The 17830-nt window shown below is 34.5% G+C and overlaps 1 protein-coding gene across 2 annotated transcripts; it reads left to right on the forward strand.

The window, feature by feature from the left end:
- The first annotated feature begins 8979 nt into the window (after positions 1 to 8979).
- Positions 8980 to 17493, forward strand: LOC132312872 (uncharacterized). 2 transcript variants are annotated; one of them, XM_059811418.1, is made up of 8 exons: positions 8980 to 9138; positions 10375 to 10609; positions 10704 to 10762; positions 11509 to 11568; positions 11655 to 11724; positions 15447 to 15516; positions 16899 to 16925; positions 17193 to 17493. In XM_059811418.1, the coding sequence occupies exons 2-8, from the start codon at positions 10400 to 10402 to the stop codon at positions 17240 to 17242; spliced, it is 546 nt and encodes a 181-aa protein (XP_059667401.1). In that variant the 5' UTR covers positions 8980 to 9138; positions 10375 to 10399; the 3' UTR covers positions 17243 to 17493. The 2 variants fall into 2 exon arrangements, with proteins under 2 accessions (XP_059667401.1, XP_059667402.1); XM_059811419.1 differs by having other exon boundaries at positions 10380 to 10609.
- Positions 17494 to 17830: the final 337 nt, after the last annotated feature.

The following is a 17830-nucleotide window of genomic DNA, read 5'->3' on the forward strand; positions in this document are numbered from 1 at the left end:
TAAGGTGTTGAGATGGGCACTTTTAACATGAACCGATAGATTTTTGACGTGTAAGCGAAGGCGAGACGCGCGCGATCTTTTATACGCGTGATGGGGAAGGAAGGTTCGCTCTCGGTCACGCTTACTTTCGCGTTGACATAGTCAGTGTGTCAGATAAGGCTGACACTAACGTCTCGCCGGCCACCGACTGACCGACCAAGCCCAAATTCAAATGTCTGGGATCAGCCCAACAAGATCTGGATCCCCTCTTGTAGTGTCGGAGGGGCTCAAGTTGGGCTCTGCGCCGACCCATACAAATGGAACCAAAACAGTGTCGTTTGAGGTTTAGAAATACCAAGTCAGTGTTTAGAAATTTGAAGTAAATTTCTTTTGATTTTAATTTCAATGTATTGATTCGGTTTAATTAAACTTTCTTTAATTTTAAATTCAAATTTTCAATTTTATAACAAGTAATAAGCAACGTGTTTATTACAAGGAAAAATTACTTAGATGATCTTGAACCATTGTTACTGTATAGTTTAATTCAATCAAAACTATTCAATTTCTTCATGAGTTTAATAATATATAAGAAATGCTAAACATTACAAATTATTATATTAAATAAATAATTCGAATTATGTGACCAATGATGTAGCTAATGATATAACAACTTGTTTAGTGTAGAAAGCAATTTTCCTGGAAGAATATATGATATAATAGAGAGAAAAAATATTAAGGGTTAAGTGCAAAAAACTCTCTCTACTATCGATATAGTGTATATCAGTTCCTGTGTGGTAAAAAAAACCATATATTATCAATTTGGTACAAATAGGTCCATGTGTGGTATAAAATGACGATAATACTCTCACTTCAGTTGAATAAATTAATAGCTATAAATACCGGCTATGTAAAATGACCATTTTATCTACTTATCAAAAAATAATAATAATAAAATAAAATAAACTAATGGCCGGATGGTCCATGGAGGAAATTAGGGTTCATACTCATATGCACATGACGACATTGAAAGTTCAAGTTTGCATTTCTCTTCATTTTGAATCGGGGTTCTCAGATCTCGACCTCTTGTAAGAAAATGACTCCTAATTGAAATGGTTCTGAAACTGCGCTTTGATCTCATTTATTAAGTAAAGGAAGGGATAGGAAAGGAAATCCACCTTTTATTTGATCGAAATAAAAGACCTAACAAGACTCATATTTCACGTGAGAACTAGCCAAATCCTTAACTGTTTTTTGTTGAAATCTTTCTTAAGCAAGGTGTGGGTAATCAACGCAATGCCTTCTCTGGCGCCCTATAAGGGTTTCGAAGGCAGCCGTACGACATACTGATAGATATCTAACCAGTATGTATATATATAAATATATATATGTTGTTAGATCGGAGGGTAATTCGCCGGAAAATATAATCCCTTCCGAATTTTCTCAGCTCAAGAGCTTGTAATTGCAACCAATGACTACTCTGACCAATTTCAGGAAGATGGTTGGTACAAGATCTACAGGGTTCTTCAATGACCGTCCAATACTTGTCAAATCTTTTTACAACAAATATAACATAGAACTTGGTATTAATGAAATTGTGTTTGCATCACAGTTAAACAACCACAAAAACATACACGTGCTCTTGGGCTACTGCATTGAAACTAAATATCCGATCCTAGTGTAGTATCCAGAAAATAGAGCTCTTTCTGATCATATATTTGACGATCATCAACAGCTACTACCTTGGGATTATAGGTTGAAGGTAGCCAAGGAGGTTGCTGATACTTTGGCGTATCTCCACACTGGGTTGTCCAAAACCATTATTGATCGCAGAATAAGGTCCACAGGACCAAGACGAACACGACACTGCAAATAAAAGCCACATACGACGTTACACGCGCCTACACCCGCCACCTGAATTTCTACGCGTAGATCTCGCGCGTTGTCACGTGTCCCACGAGTCTTCTCCGGCGAAAATTGTGATACCCCTCGGATCCGAGACACGGGTTGATCAGGCCCAGGCCTAAATCCGAGAGATATCAAACAATTAATATTTTAAAACGAACACGGAATACAAAAGTGATTAAAGAGATAAAATTTAAGCTGAAAGAAACTAAAATAAATCCTCAAATATAAATATTTAAACCTTGACAATCCAAACTCCATAAGTTTAACAACTCGGGAATCCATCTCTAGTGGACCCCTAATAAAATCCCAAACTGCATGGAAGAAAACTGAAGCTAAAATCCAAATCTAATATCTGGAAAGAAGTCCTACGTTGTCGGTAGAATAGAAGTCTGTATCTGCTCTGCACAATCAAACTCGAACCCTGGAACTGACGAGTACCTGAAAAAATATAAGGGTGGGTCAAGCCCACATGCAAGTCCTGATCTACTACAATCCAAACAGGAATCCGATACTCAGATACATACTAGAAAGACTCAACAATATCTAGAGTAGTCCATATATGTATAAGTACACACTATAGGACGCTCACTAGTCCAAAAAGGTCTGTCTCAGTCTGAATAGAGATACCATGCAAATCGCACATACTGTGGTCATGTGTATCTAGACCTACCAGGGAACAACACCTCTGTCCAGCTATCCATCCTAGGCAATATACGCACCCTAACCATGGTCCTGAGACTCAAGCTCATACCATGACACATATAATAAATATATAAAGTCCGTGTCCTCCTATTACAAAATATCAACCATCTGAAAAGTGGTTTGATAAATGTAAAGCAAATCCATCCTGAAACCATATTAAGTCATTCAATTATTTGATTGATATGACACAAGTAGGTGATGGACTTAACTCATAGGGTTAATCCATACCTTGATCCAAATTAGGTAGGATTTAGTGTTTGACTAATCCATACCTAGTATGTCACCGTCCCATACCGGTACATACAAATTCTCCATATAGCGTAGTTATTAAAACAACATTATATAATCAACAACTATCCTCCAGTATATGCATTGGTATAAATTCATACATATATCAATATTAGGTATTCACTACAGAACCTAAATATCATGCTCCAATCATTTAAACAGCTAGAATAAGACATAGCATTTGAATCCTCCAAAACAGCCAATAAATTGATACATATTAAACAAGTTAAATGTCAATTTAAATCCAACTAAGTATAGATAAATATAATTAATTTACCATACTTATAATACAGTAACAATATAGGGTTATATATAATTGAATTATATATAAAAACTTTGCCAAGTTTCAGTTATATAAACCTAGCAAAAACAGTGCAACGTATAGCCATTATTTGATCTGTTCATTGCTCCTACCCTTAAACCATTATGGTATTAAATGTTTTAAACATTTATTTAAGTCCCTAACATTTTATTACATCTCACAGTAGCTTTTAAACGGCTTCAGAAAACACTGCACAGCCAAACAACCCCTTAAAACCAAATATGTGCGCAATAAAAGAGAACAAGCTCAAATTAAACATTGAGCCTGCTCAATTTTCCACTTGGAGCCGGCTCCATTAGCATTGAGCCGGCTCCAAACAAAGATAGAGCCGGCTCCTTTGCCTTTGAGCCGGCTCTAAGGCTTTTTAGAGCCTGCTCAATCCCCTTCAGTAGCCTTTTGCCCGTTTTAGCTTCATCTTCTCCAGCTCCGGTGATTACAGAGCCTCTGAGGTGTTTCTAAAACTTTGTTCTAAGTTCAAGCTCAATCCTAGGCACATATTAAACCACTGATATTCAACTAAAACATGCATGGAACACAAGCTTTAAAGCTACGATTACAAAACCTCTGTTGTCCAATTTTAAGCAAGTTCCAACAGAAATTTATTTCAGTTTAATTTAGTGCAACTAAATCATGTTCTAAGAATTTGTTCTAGAGTTCAAACTCAGTCCCAGATTAGTTACAAGGCATCAAGTCGCATCCCTAATCTCAACCATCAAAGCTTAATCGTAACCCATAGAATGAAACAAAAACAGAATAGTAAGATCATGCAAAACAATTAATTCACGACATTAAACATAAATTCCTATATGCACAAAACATGTTATTATGTTTATTTACAACCGTTTTAGCATTTATTAAATCCCTGGAGTCCAACTAGTCATGCACAGAACACGAATTAACGGGAGAGAGAAGAACAGAATTTGCCTTTGAATTTCAGATTTGAAATTCTAATTCACCGTCTCTGTAAGCTATGTTCGTGTCCTATACTGCAAGTCTGCTCCTCCAATGCCTTGGTTCAACTCCAAAACACACCTCTCCTTCCTCCTTCTTGGTCCAACCTTGGTCTAAACCTGCTCTCTTTTCTCTCTCTGCATCTCACTATTCTTTATAGAACTCTGTTACGTAAATAGGTTTTATTGAATTTTCTAAAACCCTAAACCCACATGCGATTATATTTATAGACTTAAATATTAACCCTAATCCATAAATAACTTGGCCCATTGAATATTCTAGGTTTAAAACAGTGTCGGCTAAACTAGAAACATAAAACACTAAATTCAGATAAATAAAATAAAATAATTAAATTAAAGCAAATAAATAATTAAATGTCCTAAAACAATTTAAAACAATTAAACCACACCAAAGAAATAAACAAATGCAATTTAACCAGTTGATTACATAAAATACAATTTAAACAATTAATTAAATAAAAATACTATTTAAACAATTTATTAAATTCCAGGACTGTCCCTTTTAAAATTAGGGGTATTACAAAAATCCAATTCTGGCAAAATTTCCGATAAGAATCCGGTCACATCCCAGCGAGCTGAGCCGTTTAGCCAGTATCAGTCGAGCCGAGCCATCTATGGGTGAAGGGCAAAATGTAAATCAAAAGGGTAATATAGGGTTTTCGTATTTAGTTTTGGTAAAAAAAAGTGGTCAGATGAGCTTAGTTGCACATTTTTAAAATTTTATGGACTAACATGCACATTTTCAAAAAATATGGACTAGTTTTGCGCAAACCCTATATATCGCGCGCGCGCCGGGGGTAGGGGGTTTTGCACTTAACCCAAATATTAATAAATAAGAAAGGTAATTGAAGATGCAATAAATTGTTCTCTATATTCAAAAAGTATATTTGTTACACCTCAATCGAATCATTTACATTTTTTACTCTTTTTATATTTATGGAAGACTATATTTACCCTAATAACTCCTTGGACCTTTCTAAACCCTTAAACAATATGGGCTTAATCCTTCTTCGACGGGTTCATCCTTTGCTTGGGCCGATCCCTGGGTCAAAACGGGCCTCACATGAGAAAGAATGGGCTAGGAAGTTGCTGGGCCTCCTCCTTAATTGGTGGGTCAGGCTGCCCAGTGGGATTTTATGCCCCTCAATAATTATCATTGCTGAGTCAGAATCCTAGCATAATTCGAATTCAATTATGATTAATAGGTCGAAAAAGTGATCTTCTTTACCATTCCTTCATTTAAACTTGTTTATTCATGTTAGTTGAATTCAATGTAAAACAGATGATCCATTTATTGAAAAATAAAAATGAAATTAATCTATTACTTGAATTGGTGAGATCAAGTAGAGGGTATAGAGCGGTAGGGTTCACATATTATAACTATGGTTTACATAATGTGAGTCAGGGTTTTTACTATATTAAATAAGAGGGAGAGAGATCATTATGGGCAAATGAGAGAGCATTGTCCATAAATGTAAGAGACTCCGACAAAAATATATATAATTACATGCCCGAAAACAATCTTCTAAAAGAAAAATAGGAAAATTTCACCCTAGTCCTATTTTTGAAGCCCAAAGACAATCAAGTCCTAATATAATTTTTGAGGACAAACAAGTCCTACTTTTGCTACTTATTTCTAAATCAGTTTTTTTTTTTTATTTTATTTCCAACATTACCCTTTTTTGTCCTTTTCAATAATTAGGTTGGGGAATCTTCATCATCTTTTCACGCGGGTTAGAAAATTAACATAGGATTGCAGTGAAATCACCAAACAAATTGATACACAGAAAATAAAAAACAAGGACTTAATAATATGACCATCTATATGTATATAGTTATATAAGAACATGGTGAACAAAAACAAGTTCTATAAGAACTTGTTTAATATACGAGAGATGCACCCAAACAGTTGACACAGTTGCTTGTCTTTGATTGTTGCTTGCTTTTCTCTTCAACCTTCTAATTAAGTCAAAAATCAAGTCAGTTTCTTTCAAAAATTGCAATAAGTAAGGAATCACATTACCTATTCAATTAACCATCAAATTATAAAATATATATCGATGAAAAAATAATCACCACACAATCCTAATTAACAACAAATCAGAATTGCTTGACCAAAAAAAAAAAAAAAAAAACACATCAGGAAACATACTACATAGTTTAATAGAACCGATTTAATAGCATCTCATAAATTTATAGAAGCATTAAGTGACTAGAGAAAATAAAAGAGGAGAGAATGGGGATCCCAACCCTGATTAAAACTATGCACGTAGCCTGAATCTGGGTCAATCATCAAATCCCCAATCTAAATCTAAAAGATAAAGTTTCAAATAAAAGAATAGAAAGAAGTGCTAACTTGCCTGAAATCACCAGAAAAAATGATGGATGGCGATGAACAAGCAAAATGGTTTTCGCCTTGTTTCGTTTTCTTATCTTGGCATGTGGTTTTCTTCGTTTTTCTCCAGCCGTATCAAAGATGCAGAGGAATGTTTTTTAAAAAGCGCAAAAAAGAAGGTGAAAATTCCAAACCCTAATTATTGAAAAGGACAAAAAAAAGGGGTAATGTTGGAAAAAAAAAAAAATTGAACTTATTTGGAAATAAGTAGCAAAAGTATTGTCCTTAAAAATTATTTTGGGACTTGATTGTCTTTAGGCTTCAAAAATCAGACTAGGGTGAAATTTTCCCAAGAAAATATAGTTGTGGATTCATGATACAATCTCAAAATTATTTTCATGGCATCTAGGGTTTAGGGTTAATTAAATTATTTTGACGTGAATCAAAATTATGACAAATTTTCTTATTTTTTACACGACACGCTCATATATGACGAAGACATGCATATAGCCGCACGAAAGGATTTTTTTTTTTTTTTTTTTTTTTTTTTTTTTTTTTGAGCAATAAGAGAACAGCCACAACACAACATCCATAAAGGACAGTAAAGATGCCATAAAGGGCAAAGGCAAGCCATAAAAAAGGCAAACAAAACCTGAAGCGAAAAGAAGAAAAATGAAGACCAGGATCTAAATTTGCTGAAAATAACAATGGAAGCCACCACATGAGACGAGCATCAATGGGGGTGACACAAATCAGGCCATCAGCAAGACAACTGCTTCAAAACTCCATCCACAAGGCGCTTCCGACTGATGGAAAAACCACACAAACCCCGCACAAGTCAGGGACCACAAAAACTGACATAGACCTTAGATCTAGCTGGAGAAAGAAACACAGATCCACCCAGTCTAGCCGGAAACAAGCCAAACCGAAGCAGATCTAACAAAACAAAAGCAAAACGACATAAAAACCACTAAAAAAACATACTTTCTATTACACGCCGATGTTATTTAGCTGGTGGGAGGTAGGAAACATCAGTTTCCCACACCCATTAAAGGGGAGGAGAAAAAAGAGAAGACACAGTAGGAGGCGGTTGAAAGAGGGGTCTGTAGAGGTTGAGAGAGAGATAAGATGGGCTTCTCCGTGGTAGTCATCACTTATAGCCGTATGAAAGGTGATTGATAATACTCCCTCCGTCCCTTTTTTATTGTTTGTGAGTTACAGTGTGCGAGGTGGATAATTAAAAAGGGACGAAGTTTGTATAAGCAGAATATTGTACACAATATTTTTTTGGGTTAATTCCATCTACACTTCCTGACGTTTGCCTATATTTCACTTACACCCCCTCTACATTTCATAATTACACCTACCTCCCTTGAGGTTTTAATTTATGTACAAATTACTCCCTGTCGTTGAGTAACTGACGGTGTCAGCATGAACAAATGGATACAAGGTCAATTTTACCCTTCCAATACTTGAAATGACATTTTTAACTTCATTGACAATGCAAATTTACAAAATTAGCCTTTCTCTCCATTGTTGTTGTAAACTGTAAATTACCTCAACAAAAAGTGTAAGTGAAATTATGAACGTAAAAAAAGTGTAGGTGGAATTATGAAGCGTAAAAAAAGTGTAGGTGGAATTATAAAACGTAAAAAAAGTATAAGTGAAATATAAATAAACGTCAGGGTGTAGGTGAAATTAACCCTATTTTTTTATACGAAGTTTGTATAAGCAGAATATTGTTCTAATTCTTTCAGATTTAATTTCCTTAAAATTAACTCGTCCTTTTTCACGGACAAGCAATATGACAAATTCAGTATCAAATTCTTTCTACTTAATTTCCTCATATTCAAACCTCCTTTCAACTTAATTTTGGTCTAAGTTATTTTGATTTGATTCCATTAATTACAAGCAACGCAAGGATAAAAAATAAAAAATGAAAAACATTATTTTTGTTTTTAAAATGTTTTAATTTAAAAGAGTTTGAGACAAGTTCATTGCAAATGGGTCTTATAGTAGTATTGAGAGCAGACAAAAAAGTGAAAATTCTAAGAATTGAATTTATATGCTAATTATAAATTAAAATTAGTTTTGATTCTTTTGCAAATTTCAAGCGTTTAGAATATATTCTTATTTAAACTTATGTTTATTCTTTCAAACTATATTTGTTTAGCTTATTAAATACGCTTGGATTATTTTCAGATGATTGAAATTAAAGTTTTGAAATTAAAATTAGTAGAATTGAAGAAAATTTAGTACATTTATATGAGTTATTTTTCTCTAATTTCAAAAAATTTTAATTTCAAAACTCCAATTTCATTAAAGATTTTTTTAAAAAAGAATTTTTTTTTATTATTCATGATTAATTGTCAAAAAAAAAATGTAATGTATTCACCGGAAAGGGGTTACTGCAATTTACAAAATGAACCCGACGCGTAAAAGACCCAAACTGACCCTGAACATATATAATAGTCTCCCACAGTCCTACGCCTTCTTCTTCTTCTCCCAGGAATTCTTTTCTGGATGTATACATCGAATAAAAAAAGCTCTACGCTGTTATGCATAGCTGAGCTCAGAACCGTCCGATCTAGGGCTGACCAGTCTTCAAATGCTTTAATTGTAGCGTCAGATTGCAGGTATTTTTGCTATAGACTTCAAACAAAGAAACTTCGGTATACTATTACTGTTGTGTAATTAGATTATAGTCTTATTATTCTACTCAATAAATTCGACTAGATTTGTTATTACAAGGAGTGTTGTATAATCAATTTTTATTTCTGATATCTATAAGTTATGATACCCAAATTGTTTGAGTTAGATATTTCTTATATTGGATTAATCCCTTCAAGAAACAACATTTGATTTCCAAAGAACTGTTTTATTATTATTTTTATATTTTTTCCTTTTTATGTTTCATTGGGAATCAAGCAATGCATCAGAAAATATTGGCTGGTAATTCGAATATAAGTTATTCTGATTTTATCTGTATGTATATAATATACAGTTTCAGACTTACAAGTTTTGAAAGTTATGTTGAACTTTGTTGTACAATATACTAGGTGTTTTAGAGGTCATAGAAGCATATTATTGTCCTCACTCTCTGTTATGTCATATGTGTTCCTTATGGTTTATGTGGAATTCTCTCTCTGTTTGTATTTGCGATCATCAAGTACATTTCCGTGCTTGTCATTGTTATTGAAATAAACTTTGAACTATTTTTTTCTCCAATTCCAATTCCAAGGGGTCAATTCCATTCAAACAAACATAGCATAATTAAATTCGACCTTAAATTCACTTGCATTCAAAAACACCCAATTTTCAAATTCTACTGAGAATTATAAATTTATATTTTTATATTATATGAAGTTTTTTAAAAATTATATTGACAAATCCAAATTCTAAGAAATGGGTGTTGACGTGTATGTTATAAGGGTTAAAAAAGTCTATCATGTTGGAAAGGAATTGGGATAGTAAATTTGAAATGAGTCAAATGACAATACAAACAAAGTTGGAGAAAGACGGACAATGGAGTGGCACCTTTGTTTATTAGGATTGCTCAAGTCATATTACTGAAAACCTAAAAGGATGTTTAAACTGAAAAAAAGAGAGAAATTTAAGCTCGTCACAAGGAACTAATTATTGAAGTAGCTCACACTTTAAATTTTTTTAAAAATAAACCTCTGCGCCACCTTGTTGAACATAGAATTATAGTTTCTTCTTGTTGGAATACATATATATTTTTTTAGAGGTTAATGGTTCATCCACAGTTATCAGTCTATCTGAATATGCCCGTCCGACTGGGTTTTCCAATCGGTCATTACCATGAATTGCATTATACTCTTATATTGATTCTGGCTGGGATTTGACTACAGTGCAGGGTGTTGATTTGGGTTAGATATGATGGATATGTCATGGCTCAGTTCCATTATAGTTGGGGCTGGCTGTCTCGCTTTGGGATACATCATCGGTGCACGGCATCCTGCTAGGATATTTTTTTTAGGCAGATTAGCTAAAGACACTACCATTGTTGATGCAAACAAGAAGAATCAGATCAAACAACCTCTCGAGATTGAAAAGCTGGCCGAAATTATTGAAGATTTCAAAATGGTGTCACTTCTTCTTCTTTGTCCTCCTCCTCTCCTCTCTTTCTCCAGATGTAAGGAGAACTGAGTAAATTTTTGCTTTCTTCATATATATGCAGGTTTTGGTTGTGAGGAATGACTTAAAGATGGGGAAAGGAAAGATTGCTGCCCAGTGCAGGTGGCCACTAAATTCTTCAGTCTTAAACATGAATTGTGCTGTTTTTTTCTCTGCAATATCTAGTTAAAGCTAGCCAGCATATTGTTTCTGAATGCATTGTATATCTGATTGTCACACTAATAATTTGGTAGTAGGGTCAAGGGTGTCATGTTAGCCAAGGAAACTGATAATGTAATTCTTAAAGAATAGCAATTTCATCAGCAAAACAAAAGAGACAACCGATGGATATCTAGATTTTTTCAATTTAAATATGAAGATAGAAGAGGTAAAAGATTGCTTGTGGTTAACTTCATAGTATTCGGAGGGTTTTGCACAGCAGACGATACTGAAATTTATTGTTAATACCATAAATTTAAAGTTTATTTGAACTCCAGTTAAAAGTTTAGCAATCTATTTATGAACTTGGAGACTGTCATAAGCATTTAGGAACACGAGACTACATTTTTTTTTGCCTGTTATTTGAATGTGCATTGAGCCATGCTTCTTGAACTTGCAAATGTTGAACTGCTCTTGAATGGGATTTGCTTTTGAAACCAGGAATTTTGTACATTGAGTGGTATTTGGTATTTCCATCTCATGGAACCTGCCTTGTATTCTTGTTTTACTAATTTGCTATGTACAATTGTAGAAAGCTTCTTTAAATGTTGGGCCTCTGGTTTATTGTGCTTTATATTGCATTTCATTTGGTCTTTGATTTTGCCTCTCATTCTAATTTGGTATTGAACATTTTTGTGTTGGTCGGTTAGTCATGCGACTTTGGGTCTTTATAAGAAACTCCTTCATCGGGCACCAAAATCTCTGAACAGGTATTTCTCAAAAATATTTGGAGGGGTTGGGTTGTTGTTTTGTTCTTTCTATCTATTCTTTGTGAAGGATTTTTGTTTACATGCAGATGGGAAATGTGTGGGCAGGTTAAAGTGGTTGTGAAAATTGAAAGCGAGGATGATATGCTAGTTTTACAGGTTAGTATGGTTTTAAATCATTGTGGTGGAAGTATGGAACATAGCTAACGTATTTCCACAAACACTTTCTTCAATGATAGCAGCATCTAACACATTCCAACATAAGAAGTCATCTTACACACTAGTCCAAATTTATATTTTTACTTAACATCAGGCAAGCATCTATTATTTGAAAGTGAACATTATATCTTCTCATATGGGATATAGGCCCCGTTTGGGGGAGCTTTCTCATATCAAAAGTCCTTCATTGATAAGGCATTCGTAAAAGGAATCTTGTTGGAAGGAATTCATAAGAAAAAGAAATTTGGTGAGCATATTTCTTAAATTTACTTTTAACTTTTAGATAATTTTTTTCTTGACAATAATATACTTTATCGTAAACAATTATTGCAAGCCTCCAACAAAAGTATGAAGACGACAGTGGTGGAAGGCAATGGCAATGGTGGCGGCAACAAAAGGCAATTGTGATGGTGGTGGTGGTGGAAGGTTGCGGTTGAGGGTAGCGGCACCAGTATTGGAAGGTGGCGGTAGGTCACGATGGTGGTGGTGGTGGTCAGAAGGTTACAATTGTGGAAGGTGGTGGCGGTGGCAGTGGCGGTGGCGGTGGCGATGGTAGGAGGCAGTGGTGGAAGGTGGTGGTGGTTGGTGGCAGAGGTAGTAGAAGGCGATGGTGGTGGTAGTGGAAGGTGGCTGTGGCAATGGTGGTGGTGGTGGTGTCAGTGGTGGTGGAAGGTGGCGGTGGAGGGTGGTGGTTGACTGTGGTGGTAGCGGCTACGGTGTTGAAAAGGTGACGGTGGCAGTAGTGGTGGTGGCGGTGTAATGAAGGACCAATAGAGAATGTAGGATAATCTTGTCAATCTATGAAAAGTACATGGGCAAATTAGTAAAATAACAAATTTATACTTAAAGAAAAAATTTGGCTTCTTAAAAGGAGGTTTCAAAAGCAACATTTTCTTACTTCTCTGAAATGGGCTTCCTGGCCATTTGCTTTTTGAGAAAGTCCTTTACATGTGTAACCAAAGTCACAAATTTTTTCGAATGGACTTTTCAAACTTAGAAAGACTTTTTAAGGCTTCAGGTAACTCCCAAACAGGGCCATAGTGTGTCAGGTCAAAATTTTGTGGAAATATTTGTCCTTTCTACTTCTATATATATATATGATCTGCTTTCATTGGTTTTTGCATCTAATGTTCTATGTGAAAGAGCACGGGCCAATGTTAACCTTTTTAGATGTTCCAAATACATAAACCTATAAAACATAAATATATTGCAAAAAACATTATTTCAGATTCATTATTTTGCAATTTGAAGGATGAAGAAGAATAGAAGATCAAGAACCTCTTTGATGGAGATTTTGAGGGGTTTCGCTATGTCAGGCATAGGCATAGGACACTTTGTTAGGGTAATTTTAGTTTTTTTTTTTTTTTTTTTTAATTAGGAATGTTGATTTATTGGATATTTTATTTCTTTAATTTTTAGGTTTTCTGCCTAGAAAGGCCGCATGAAGCAGTAGTTTATTTTTAATTTTTTTAATTTTTAATAACTGAGTAATATTTGGGTCACATAATTCTCTCGTGTTTTCTCCCCCCATTGTTCTTGCTCCTCAGTCTTCTCAACCCCTCAATCCATCCAGCCTCATCTTTCTAGCTATTTTCTAATCTCTTTCATCTATTTGAACCCCTTTTCTTGTAGCTGCATCTCTTTTCTTATTCTCATCCCTTTCTTTCTTTTTTGTCCTTTATCACTCTTCTATATATTCCTTTGGATGAAGAAAAACATTAGAAACTATTGAAGATTTAATGGAGCAATCAATGGAGGAAAATCCTCGAGTAATTGATATAGTTTTCTATTATTGAAGATTTGCTGTTATTAGAGGAATCAATGGAGAAAAATCCTCCTTGTTTCCTATTTTCTCTCTCTTTCCATAGTCATAATTTCTTCTCCTATATAGAGGAGCCTCCACCATTGTATTGTGTATGGGTGAGAGAGCATTATAAAAGTGATATAGCCCTTTGGGCCATGGTTGTCAAAATCCCGATTTTGAGTCGTAGAATCGCACGATTCTACGATTCAAAATCCAAAATCGATCCAAATCTTAACAAAATCGTTCATTTGGTAGAATCGGGGGTAGAATCGGTATAGAATCGTACCATTCTACCGATTCTACAAAATTGGTTGTTTGGGCCTTTATTTTTGGGCTGGGTCCTTTTGTTTTGGGTTGGTTTCTTCTGGGCTACTTAGAACAAAGTGTCTTTTAATATTTATAGGCCTGGCCCAAGTATAGTATACAAAGTTAAATATTTATCCTATAAAATATAAAAGTATAGACTTAGTATTGTATACAAAGTTACAAACTACAAAGAAAGCCCTAGCAGTAGCAAAATTTCATAGGCGGCGGGGCTCAGAGCAGATTGGATCCACAGACAGCCCTCCTTTTTATAATTTTGGTGAAATATTTTATATTATAGTAAAAGTATTCATTAGTATAAATGATTTTGAAGCCAAAATACACCAATAAGTCATTTTCTGATTGTCTTCTTTTTGTTTATTTATTTGACAGATGAGTAACAAATTAAATTCACATGTTTGGACTATTCCTCTTTTAAAAAAATTAAATTCCTAACTTTTTACTATGTGAATAAAGAAAAAATATCACTTCAACTAAATCCTTAAATTTTTGTCATTCCATCAAATCACGGATGAGGTAGGATAACCTAAAAAATTAAATTCCTAACTTTTTTGGCCTTTATTTTTGGGCTGGTTCCTTTTGTTTTGGGTTGGTTTCTCGTGGATATATAATATTGTGTGTTTTGGCCTTATTTTTGTTATATTTTATAGATCTTTTTGTTTAACAAGTTAGTTTCAATTATTTTTTTCACAATTTGGTAGAATCTTACGATTCACGATCCGATTCTATGATTCCGATTCTACGGAGCCCAAAACGATTCTACGTAAAATCCCTATTTTAACAACCTTGCTTTGGGCTTTGTGCCGTGGACGTAGGCCCTAGTGGCTGAACCACGTAATATATGTGTTCTTGTTTCATTTCTCTCTTCACTTCTGTTTTATGCTTTACAACATAAACAGATAAGCTGGCACTTCTAGAAACATACCATACTATACCCCATGTGTTAGCATGTTATACTGAACACTTCCTTAAATTAGAGAAAAGATTTTAATGATCCTGGTTTGTCACGATTGTTATAAAATAGACTCTTTCCTTGAAACATATTCTCACTTTTCTTTGGACTAAGACATGTTCTCATTTTTCGTTGGAGTAAGACATGTGGAGTAACTCTTTTCTTACTATCACCATAAATCTCAAACAAACTGGAAATCATCTTTGTTATATTTCATCTCTCATGAACACAAGGTCACTGGTAATATAATAGCTGTTAATTGTCACAGAATTTAGTCATTGGCTTGGTGCAGGGAAATCTGATTTTTCTGGAGGAGACGTTAAAGTGACATTGGTTAAAGCAATATGAACCATTGCTATGTATATTCTGTTTCTTATATGGATCATACATATTGTTTTGTCCTTTTATTTTTTAAAGTTGAAAAATTACCACCCAGAAATGTGAAGCATCATGAATGGACCTTTTACTTTGCCTTTTACAGCACTGTTGGTTTCTTCTTTCTTTTAGTTTTATCATAGTTTCTTTATTTTCTGATCATTATATCTCACCTCATCGTCCTATTTACAAATCATTCTTTGACAGGAAAGGGCAAAATCACTCAACATACCAACCCATATCACAATTGATGCAGGAAGAACACAAATTGCACCAAGTAAGTTGCAAATTGTTTCCATTGGTTATAACTTTTTTGTTTTACGCTGATTTAGTGGATGATTGATTTTTGCATCCACAGTGGATTAGAAGTTCCAAGATTATTTGGAATGTAGTTAAGGCCATAAACATTGTGACGTGGGAATCTATTTTTGTTTTCTTCTTTAATTATTCTTCTCCTCTATTTTGTGAGAAAAGAGATTTCACATATACATATTCCATATTCAAACATATATATAAAGGATGATGAGGATGATGATATTCAAACATACATATAAAGCATAGATTTTGTTGAAAGAAAACGAGCACAGGGGACAATTTTTACAAACCAAACCCCTAGAAATAGGACTGATGTTGAGTTCAAAATTCAAATCGCCTTTGACACTAATGAAGTAGGCATTGACGAGCGTGTTTCCAACAGCAATTGGATCCTTACCAGTGATCTTGAGGGCATTGACACCATCTGCATCCATCACCATATCGGCTCTTAATTGTCATGCAAAGTACTCAACATGGCTTCATCTCTCTCTCTCTCTGTCCATGAAAAACTGTTTCACACTGTCGCCCTATCTGTTTGTTTTGCTCGCAAGATAATATTCTAGCATCATTCATTTACAAGAGTCAAGACTAATGAAGATCGCATGATTGAAACATATCATAGTTAATAATTGGACCGGATTAGTCCTAGTCCATGTTCGTCAAATTGGTTATCGGATCTGTCAGATTCTGATCGTCATCAAGTCATTCATTTACCAGATCTGGATAATCAGATTGGTTTTGGGATGGGATTCTGATCAGATCTGTTCCATTTAAATGTCCAAATTTGATACATTGAAGCCTCAGAAGGAGCACAGGAAGCTAATCTTACAAGTGATGTTATCGCAGTAAAATTATGGTATCTTTTATTTATGAAATGATTTAAAAATTTAATCCTAACAGTGATTATAATTCCTATTGAAAGAATTCCTGGTTTCCATAATTTTAATAATCTGATCAAAAAAGTGAGTGTGGTTATAATTTTTTCTTTACACATGTTCTGAGAGGAAAAGGCCTGAAGCCCTGAAGATTAAGAAATAAGAACTACTAAGCGTAGATGGTGCAATTTTATTTTTTCTTGTGTACTTTGTTGGAAGCTTCCGAAGCATATTTTCCCTGCTTTACACTACTAGTCCTAGGTAATATGCTTTCTGCCAGCTATTGGTGATCGTGGCAATTATTCGTTTAGGTAATAACAAGTACATGCAACGAAATTTCTAATTGTGATAAATGTGTTGCCTTGCCTTTGTATTTCAAGTCCTATTCAGTTGACATTTGTACCCAAAATTTATTTTTTTTTAGCTTCTTATTATCTAACAATGTATCTAATTCTTCTGTATTCTTCAGATTCAAGGACAGTAATGGCTGTTATTGGTAAGTTTATCTCTTCTGTACCTGCCTACTGCCTTAGTATGGGCTTTTATTGGTTCTTTTAGCACCATGAATGGGATAGGAACTTTTTATATTTTTAATAAGACATAGGAATTATGACTTGATAACTCGTTTTGTAGGAGAGTTGAAGTTTTTCCTATGCATATCTCACTCTCATTCGCACACATTTCTGTCATTATTTACTATTATTATTATTTTTCTCTTGCCCATAGTTCCATTGAAATAGTTATATTGCTCATGAATTTGCAGGTCCTGCAGACATGGTTGACGATGTAACAGGTGGATTGAAGCTTTTGTAGTGTGGTTGCTTCATTCATGCTGGCGTTTTACCTTGCCCATCTGGCCTTAAATGGTAGAGATTCTTTGGTGTCTCAGTTTTGCCTTGAGCATTACAAAATCCACTCTCGTGAAAGGAGAAGAGCCGTTAAATCACTTTTACTATGTTTGTGACGATGATGATGATGAAAAATTTCTGTATGGACTCATTATTGATGATGGAATTGTACTTCCAAATGCATAAATGAATCAAAAGGGGGCAATTTATTTTCAATTTTGCACTTGGTATCTTGTTATGTTGCAGTGGTTTCTTTACGCTTCAATATTTGTCAGTCTTTGGCTCCCGTGAATGTAGTTGATGAATTTGAGTTCTACACTCTACAAGGACTTGTCAGGCGAGAGACAGTGAGGAGTTGATTTTACGCAGAGTGAAAGTTTAATGAGTTCTAAGTTCGATTCAAGCATTGGCAAATTTGCAGTTTAACTCAGTTTGCAGCTCCAGTTGAGGGTTTGTTTTTATGGATTCAACCAGAGAACATGATGCTACATTGTCTGGCAGAAGACTGGGGCTTTCAAAATTTCACATATGTGCAAGATATATATATATATAG

The sequence above is a fragment of the Cornus florida genome, unplaced genomic scaffold (genome assembly GCF_030987335.1).
Source record: "Cornus florida cultivar Cherokee Brave unplaced genomic scaffold, ASM3098733v1 CherokeeBrave_3.0.0_Hap2_Chr06, whole genome shotgun sequence".
In the NCBI taxonomy this organism is placed as follows: domain Eukaryota; kingdom Viridiplantae; phylum Streptophyta; class Magnoliopsida; order Cornales; family Cornaceae; genus Cornus; species Cornus florida.